The 9,021-nt window shown below is 41.6% G+C and overlaps 1 protein-coding gene across 2 annotated transcripts; it reads left to right on the forward strand.

Moving 5' to 3' along the window:
- The first annotated feature begins 1,326 nt into the window (after positions 1 to 1,326).
- On the forward strand, positions 1,327 to 9,021 carry LOC4352041 (zinc finger CCCH domain-containing protein 66-like). Of its 2 annotated transcripts, none has more exons than XR_010738138.1 (7): positions 1,327 to 1,640; positions 3,025 to 3,182; positions 4,147 to 4,209; positions 4,896 to 5,015; positions 5,135 to 5,431; positions 6,759 to 7,889; positions 8,158 to 9,009. XR_010738138.1 is itself a non-coding variant. In NM_001423464.1 (7 exons), exons 1-7 carry the CDS (start codon positions 1,508 to 1,510, stop codon positions 8,425 to 8,427), a joined length of 1,365 nt encoding a protein of 454 aa, NP_001410393.1. In that variant the 5' UTR covers positions 1,327 to 1,507; the 3' UTR covers positions 8,428 to 9,021. The 2 variants fall into 2 exon arrangements, 1 of the variants encoding a protein (NP_001410393.1); NM_001423464.1 differs by having other exon boundaries at positions 6,759 to 7,082; positions 8,158 to 9,021.

Below are 9,021 nucleotides of genomic sequence, written 5' to 3' on the forward strand. Positions count from 1 at the left end.
CTTATTAGCTTGAAGACATACTGCTTAGGGGTCGAGGTTTGTTCCTGCTCCAACATTCGCCGTGGTCCTCGACGTCGTCGACGATGTCAACTGTGTTAGAGGAAGCTTTATCGTCCACTGCTTCGCCAGCGACGCATGTGCCGAGCAGGTTGTGGACGGCGCAAGGTGCCACAACCTGCCATTGGGGAATAGGACGATGGGCGTGTACCTTTGCAGTGATTAGCGGTGGCACCTGGCGAAGACCGGCCGGCTCGACGTCTTCATGGTGGATGCCATGGAAGCAACAAACTAATCGGGATGAAGATTTTTTTTTGCGTGCATCAAGTCATGCACCTTGGTTGCAGCGTCACTGGACGGTGTGGGTTTGCTGCATAAACCCACATCAGCTTCAGCGGGCTAGCCTAAGTAGGCTAGCGGGTTGGTGGGGCGGGTTAGCCCAGCGGGTTAGCGGCGTGGCCCACCCCACTTACAGTCTTAGGGCTTATTTGGAACATAGGAATGCAAAAATCATAGGAATAGGTAGAAATAGGCTAGGGTTACATATGGTAAATATAGGATTGAAAGACACATGAAAAATACGCAACACATTATTCCAAAAAAAAAAGAGATTGGAGAGAGAGACATCTCTCCAAACAATTTCTAAGAAGAAATTATAGGGGTGTTAGGGGATTGAATAGAGACCTCCGGGTTAAACCGCACATCACTGCACTATCAAATGCATCTCCACAACATATTGTTTGCACTATCAAATGCATCTCCACAACATATTGTTCGGCACATAGGAAAATGAAAAGGACGTCCAACATTCAGTTCCCTATGGAATTCATATGAAATCACAGGCGAAGGAAAAATCCTCCAATTTTTCACATGCCCAATTCCTCCAAACCGAATAAGTGAAAAATACTTAAATCCTATAGGAAATGGATCCTCTAAAGTTCCTACAATTCGAAGAAGCCCTTAGAGCAGGTACAATAGCAGGCTATAAGCCAGCTATAAAGATATTTTACAGAGATAAAGGAAGAGAGAAGAGCAACGAGCTATAGATCTATAGCCAGCTGCAGCACAGACTCTAGGACGTAATGTGTGTATGATAGGGACCAGATATTAATAGTATAGTAAGCAACTATTGTACAAATTAGCTATTATATTGGCTATAGATGATTTGGAGTAGTGGGCTATCTTGCCCTTAGCAGGTACAGGTGGCGCGCTTGGTCTGGTTTTCCGTGTGTGCACGGTCGGGGTGCGCGTGGCATTATGCAGCGGGGGTGGTTTCGGTTGGGTGGAGGAAGCGCGGGTGAAAAAGGTGGGGAGCTGAACAAAACGACTGGCTGTCCGTTCGGCCCAGGGGATGGACGCTTGTCTCCTCCTCTCTCCTCCTCGCCGCCTCCTCTCCTCGCGTGCCTAGCTTCCCTTCCCTTCCCTTCCCTTCTTCCCTACTCCTCCCACTCCACTCCACGCGCACCTCGCCGCGTCCCTGATCTGATTGATTGATGCCGGGGCGGCCGTGATGGCGGCGGGAGCAGGAGCGGGCGGCGGGGGCGGGGAGGGCGACAGCAACGGGGGAGGCACCTCCCCGGGTGGCGTGTCGGCGGCGGCGCCGGCGATCGGGCCCCACCACCTCGGGGTTGCCGCCGCGGAAGGTGGGGGAGGGGTTATTTGCTCCGTTCTCTTGGTGCGTGGTTCGAGGGATGGTGCTGCAATGTCGCGCGCGGTTGGGGTTTGTGGCCGCTCGTGGGGTCCCCGCGGGAGGTGGCTGGTGAGGGTTCCGCGTTGGAGCCTGGGAGGAGGGGACGATTCGATGGGGACGCCGGGGAACAGTGTGTGCGATCGTTTGTCGGGGCTGTGGTTAATAACGCTTCTCGGGGGCGGAATTGGGGTTGAACAAGGTCGCGTTAGGGTTTCGATGCGCGGCGGCGGGTGTGGCATTGCGAAGGCTATTCCAGCCCCTCCGGCTCGCTCGAGCCGAGCACACCGGGGCTTGATTTCGGATCGTTCTTGGTGATAGGGGGTCCAGCTCCCTTTTCAGTTTTCTCTTGTGTCGGTGGCTTCAATGCTGGTGTGTTTGCGCAACTACGCTAGGTTGGGGATTGTAATTTTTTTGTCATATATCTTTGCGTGATCTTTATGCTTGTATTTTGGGTTGAAAAATCAGTATTTGAACCTTTGGGGGAAGAGAGTGTCTGGTGTGAGAGGTCAGAGGTTTTCCACTGAGCGTTCTCATCTCAGAGATGATGGGCTGAGGTAATGCGTTTTTGTTGGAGGTCCACATTTGTAGAATCAGGGGACGAACACATAGCTACTTGACTTTTGGTATAAAGGTGGCAACTTTGGTGGAATTGCTTTCCCACCCCCCCCCCCCCCCACTTGAGTTCACATTATAGCAAGGCCTTTTTCTGCTGGCTTATGTGGTCTCACTGGTAATTTACCTGTGCTTCAAGCATTGGGAGGAATTGGCAGATGTCTTCTTTTACTCATGATTAGTATCTGAACATTTGTTGATAACTTGCCCTTCTCCACTCATAGTAACCAAGTTTCCATTTCAGTAGAAAGGTTGGCTATCCGGACTAATATTGCCAGTGTTTGTTTAAAACTTTAAATGTGGTACCACATACTTTTCTACGATAATTAAGAACTAGCATAATCTGTTTCATTTATGCATTAAAAAACATAAAATTCTCACTGCAACTCTAGCATGGCTATTAGAAGGGGATTCCATAAAGAAAAGGATGAAATCATGTGAACCTTATATATTGCTTGTAAGTGGATGTGACAGTACCACACCAAGATTTGTCATATAAAGTGTGCGTGCAGATTTGCTTTGTTTGCTTCTACTCTAGCACAAGCTTCTGTCTTTTGTGCTAATATTGTTCTAAACAAATTGATTTAAACTTGAATTCATGGATTATTAAATGTCGACCATGATATTTTAACTATTTGGAGAGAATAATTTAGACATTGCTCTTTGTCTCTAGTATACCAGTCATGCCAAGTGATTGTTAACAATGTTTCTCAATGATATTGCAGAAGCAATGTGGCAAATGACTTTAGGAGGAGGAGAGTCTATGGAGTCCACTCCATACCCTGAGCGGATAGGAGAGCCAGACTGCAGTTATTATATGAGGACTGGACTATGTAGGTTTGGGATGACCTGCAAATTCAATCACCCCCCAAATAGAAAACTGGTAATGTTACTTGTGCATCATGTATTATTTGTTTGGGTAAAGTCTTTTTGATCCTTGAACTTTGCTCAAAGTTTTTTTTTTCACCCCTGAAATACAATACCGGTTTTTTTTCACCCCTAGCTTCGAAAACCGGCCATATTAGGTCCCGGAAATTTGGCTGATATTTGTAATGTGTATATATCTTGAATAGACCTAATTTGTCTTTTCCTTTTTATCTTTCTTTCTAAATTCTCAGCTGCTGAATTTTTTGGGTTAAGAATCAACCACTCCATATGTTACAGAAATTGTAAAGAGACCACTCAATGTTTATGGTCATTGATTGCATCATTGTTCATAATGATGTTAATCTGAAAATTGCAAGATAATGTTGCTTGGAAAGATTGTGAAATTTGAAGTGGCCCCAAAACTAAATTGGGCAAACATACAAAGAATTTGGATTCTTTAGTCACTCATTTAACTATATCAAATTCCTGGTGGAGAGTTGTTTGTACTTTGTACACTCATTTAGGTAGCTTCTAAATATCTAATTTGATGCATTTAAGCTGCCATACGTTCTGCTGTATACTATTGTATATTATATAGCGCACTCTAGCTAGAGCTGTTCCCACTTTTCCTTATGTAAATAATAGGTGGTGTATTGTCAATTTTTTTCATAACTATTATTTGCATAGAAATATAAAATTAGAATGCAATTTAAGTGCCCAGGGGTTCCCATCCCAGGTCTCAATATGCAGAAAGTGTATAACACCATTATCCTACATCCATGATTTTTTTGGTTATTATTGACACAGTATGTTGCGCACTTTTCACAAACATGGATGCGACAGCACCTGGGCAAACGATATGCCAAATATGGTCCACTTTTTTGTTTGAATGTTAGAAATCATATGATTTTGTTTCCTTATCCCTTTTTTGCTTGATTCTAATTTTTATCTTTACCCAATTTTTTTTATTGAATTATCAGGCTGTTGCTGCTGCAAGGATGAATGGAGAGTATCCTTATAGAGTTGGTCAACCTGAGTGTCAAGTGGGTACTAAATCTTTTATTAACTTAATAAATCAATTTGTCTTATTTTTTTTCTTCTTTGCCATGTGGTGTGTGATTAACTTTTAACAGTTTGCTGGGTTTCAATACTCTGGCTGATAATTAATATGTTTGATCTAAGTTTAATTTAAACTTAAGCTCATCTGTTTACAATGTTGGTAATCTATCAGTAAAAAAATTTTGAACATGAGCCATTTGAGTACAGTTCCTAGCAACATATTTTGTGGCAGCCTGGCAGGTTGGCAAAAATATTTGCTTGCATTCTTTGTAAGTTAACAAGAATTAGCTTTAAAGAGAAATAACTTTGTGAACAATATCAGTCAGTACCATGTTACATTGCAAGAGCACTCTCTGTTTCTCTGACTATACATGTATTCAGAAGAATCAACCTTAACATTTTGCTATTATGATGTAATATTTTCTGTTGTTTTAGTAAATAATATAGCTGTTAACACATTTTTCTATGAGTATTTTTTTCTACTAGCCTTTCATTCTTATCAGCTATAAATGAACTTCGTTTTTAAAATTTGCCATATCCTTCATCTTTTTATAGAACCTCGACTGCTATTTATGCCTCATCTTTTGATATTCTACTATTTTGTACTGAAACTGGCTTTTACATGTCATGAACGTTATGCTTAGAGTTCTCATATTTTCTGCTCTTTCAGTACTACTTGAAAACTGGAACGTGCAAGTTTGGTGCAACATGCAAGTTTCATCACCCCAGGGAGAAGGCTGCACTTGCAAACCGTGTACAGTTAAATGTTCTAGGCTACCCGATGCGTCCGGTTTGTTCCATAATTCTATAATTTAGTTGTCACCTGATTGCTTAATCGTAATATCTGTTCTCTACCTCTTAGCTTGCATGCAAGATTAGCTTTCATTAACTTGCAGTTTATTACTGCAGAATGAGAAGGAATGTGCTTACTACTTAAGAACAGGGCAGTGTAAATTTGCAAGCACATGTAAGTTTCATCATCCACAGCCCTCTAATACAATGGTTGCTGTACGGAACTCTATGTATTCACCTGGACAGTCTGCAACCTCTCCTGGTCAACATACTTATCCTGGGGCCGTAACAAACTGGACCTTGTCAAGATCTGCATCATTTATTGCAAGCCCCAGGTGGCCTGGCCATTCAGGCTATGCACAAGTAATCGTTCCCCAGGGCCTTGTTCAAGTTCCAGGGTGGAATCCTTATGCTGTATGTTCCTTACCCTTTCTTCATACTTCAATTTGTGCAGTTATTCGCTATCCTATTATGTATTATATGCTCTTCCTCGGCATGCTATGCTGATACTTGTTCTGAATGCATGGAAATGCGGTCTTTTACTTTTACTATGTTTATGTTCATCATTCATAATGTACCCACTTCATGCAGTATACTATCCTTATTTATAGTTGCCCCGTTTTTTTATTTGGAACAATCAACTTTTATGTTTATTCAAGTCGGGGGACTAATTTTTAGGTTTGTTTATGTATGTTGTCCATTTATTTCCTGCTAATAAACCCTCCAATATGTTTTTTCACTTACTAAAACATGTGCCGAACTATTTGAAATCATGAACTTATCACTCAGTGGTCTCCATCAAACTTGTGTTAAACATGGGTGCAACTCTGGATAGATCCATTTAGCGTCTATAACCTCCATCACTCCTAGACAATATGGATTGCCACATTTTGCATGGTATATTAAGTAATTAAATATGGAAATGTTCATGGCCTGAGGCATAAAATTTAGCTGTCTGAGAAATCTGCATTTCTTGGCATATTGGATATGGCACCCTTTTTGTTGCAGTGATATTATACCACTTCTTGGTATAACATATGTTTTAACAAGAATAACCTGGATTTGGGATCTTCAATCCTTGAAATTAGTTGCAATGATATCAAGATGTGAAGTTTCTAAAAAAAAAAAAAGTGATGTCAGATCTCAAGTGTGTAACCTGATTTCTCATAGTATTTTTGTCATGATAAAGTAAACTGATTACTCCCTCTGTCCCAAAATATAAGAACCTAGGACCGGATGGGACGTTTCCTAGTACAACTGTCCAGATTCGTAGTACTAGGAAACATCCCATCTGGTTATAGGTTCTTATATTTTGGGACGGAGGGAGTAGAATTTAGCCCCAGTTCCTCACCTTCACAACTGTGTGCATTCACATCTCCTTTGTTGGATAAACATTTGCTGCTTTTCCAGTTGTACTTGATACAAACTATTTTATTTGTACTGGTGTAGGATTTGTTCAATCTTTCCTTTCAGTTCAGTTTTACAGGAATGGAGATATATCAGTATGGGGTTACATGCATTACAGTTTGATATTGTTCTGACTAAGGTTTAGGTTTTGTTTTTTACCAGATTGTTCGTCAAATTATTTTCCTTCAAAGTTAAATGACTGCAAGATTGGAGAACATTATTTTCGATTACATTTATATATGAAAGAGTCGTTCACAAATCAATGCGAGTGCACTTACTCTTTTTGGTTGCCTGCATTTTAACTGTATATGACTTTTTATTTATAATCTCTTAGGCACAAATGGGCTCTTCGTCTCCAGATGACCAGCAACGAACACCTGTAACCACTCAATACTATGGCTCACGTCAGAGTGAAACAGGTGGTATGGGAGATCATGGAATGTATCAGTCATACCAAGGAGGCTCTGTTCCAGTCGGTGTTTACACAGTACAAGGGGAAAATATATTTCCTGAGAGACCTGATCAACCAGAGTGTCAATTCTACATGAAAACTGGAGACTGTAAGTTTGGTGCTGTTTGCAAGTTTCATCACCCCAAGGAGCGACTGGTACCTGCTCCAAACTGTGCATTGAATTCACTTGGTCTTCCACTACGCCCGGTAAGGTTTTTTTTTTATGTTGAAATTTCTCAAGCCAAATTTTGTGAGGACCATTCCATTTATAGTGGCCATCATGCAATTTTTTCTGCATGTGTTGTCTTGTTTCCTGTTCTTTTAAGGTACTGACCGTGTAGGTGAAAAGCATTTCTGGGAAAGCTATCGTGGGAGGAACTATTATGTGAAACGGTTATAACCTGAAAATTGGTTGTATTCATACGGTGTAAAGTGAGTTAAAAGTGCTAATACTGAAGTAAAAACAAAACACAGGTTTTCCTTTCTTATGATCACCACAGTAGCAGCACTGAGCAACATGTCTGTGCATGAGATTTTCTAATTTATTTACTGGTGTTAGTGGTGAACTGGTGACATAGGACATGGGCAGAGCTACATTAGATTAGGCGGGTGCTCAGGAACCTGGTCAAGCAATTGTTTTAGCTATAATCTGTCTATTTTCACCATATGTGCACCCCCTCGGTTCAAATTCAGGCACCCGCATCAGCCTAAACTCGGTCCAAAGTAGAGCAAAACAAGCGAGTGGCATCCCTGCCATTTAGTTCTAGCTCCGCCCAGTAGGTGGGACAAAAACCTAGGCAGAAGTATCTTGCATAGTAAGCAAGCCCCCCCATAAGCCTTTCTTTAGTACTAGTATGTATTCAATTTCTCTGTAATATTCAGGATCAAACCAGTTATTTCTCTAACTTCAATTTAGTGGAGTTTAACTACTACAGCTTTTTGTTGATTGATTGAGAGCTGGAGTTATTTGAGTTGAAAATTGGATATCTATACCGAGTAACTTCATTGTGTAAGGTATTTGGTGCATATTTCCCTTCCTAGTGTGGTAGTACAGATTATGAAAAGTTTCTTTTAGTACTAGGTTGACAAGCTCACTTGCAAATTCCATTACTTTCTGCTTTATCAAGTTTTGGTACGAGGAACTGGATTTCTGATTATTGTTTTTTGTGGTTCATGCCTGTTAGTAGTTCCAATAAATTATAATACTTGAGTAATCTGTAATTTGGTACTTTTTGCCTATCGGGGGATGCTACCCTAACATCTATCTCTTTCCTGCTAACAGGGAGAACCTGTCTGCACATTCTATTCTCGTTACGGGATCTGCAAGTTTGGTCCTAATTGCAAATTTGACCATCCTATGGGAACCCTTATGTATGGAAGTGCAACATCACCAAGAGGTGATGTGTCATCTATGCATTATCAGTTGTCACCCTCACCAGGGCATCCAGGAATATTGCTTGATGGAGGCTCTGGAAGGTCTCACCGGGTTCCTCAGTCTGATTCCCAGCAAATACCCTCTGGCGATGGGAATGCCGAGAGAGAGGCATCATAAGCCCTCCTCGGCCTTTCCTCATGCTACCTCCCATTCTTGACTCTTCAGTAATTATCTCCAACAAATTCAAAGAGCTGAAGCTGTACAGGTCCTTGTCCATCCTTTTTCTGCTTCTCTGAATCACCACACACCGGTGCTTCATCATGTATCACATTCAGGCAGGAAAATGTTCTTGCTTGCCCCTCCCCGCCCCAATTCCTGCATGCCCCGTGAAAATAAATGGGGCAACCATTCTTATTTATCCCTACCATATATACACACACAAGATACACTCACCTCCTGACACTCGGTTCGGCGAATGATGTGCCTTGATCCCTCTGTTGTAGTTATACAGGTGGCCTGCAGTGGACAAAGCTTACCAAACTGACTGTATTGGGGATTCTGTTTCGTTTTGCTCTTCTTCCTTTCTAGGCATTGGGGAGTAAGCGCAGGACTTGCTGCTTGTGCAAGTGTGCATGTTGAAAACAACGGAAATAATGCTCTGCCTTAATTGTAATAATTGTAATTTATGTTCTACCAACTGAATTATTTGTTCAATAAAAGAATCGGCCATGGCTGCGCGATCTGGGTCATTGTTCTCGACATTGAATTCTC

The sequence above is a fragment of the Oryza sativa genome, chromosome 12 (assembly GCF_034140825.1).
Source record: "Oryza sativa Japonica Group chromosome 12, ASM3414082v1".
In the NCBI taxonomy this organism is placed as follows: Eukaryota; Viridiplantae; Streptophyta; class Magnoliopsida; order Poales; family Poaceae; genus Oryza; species Oryza sativa.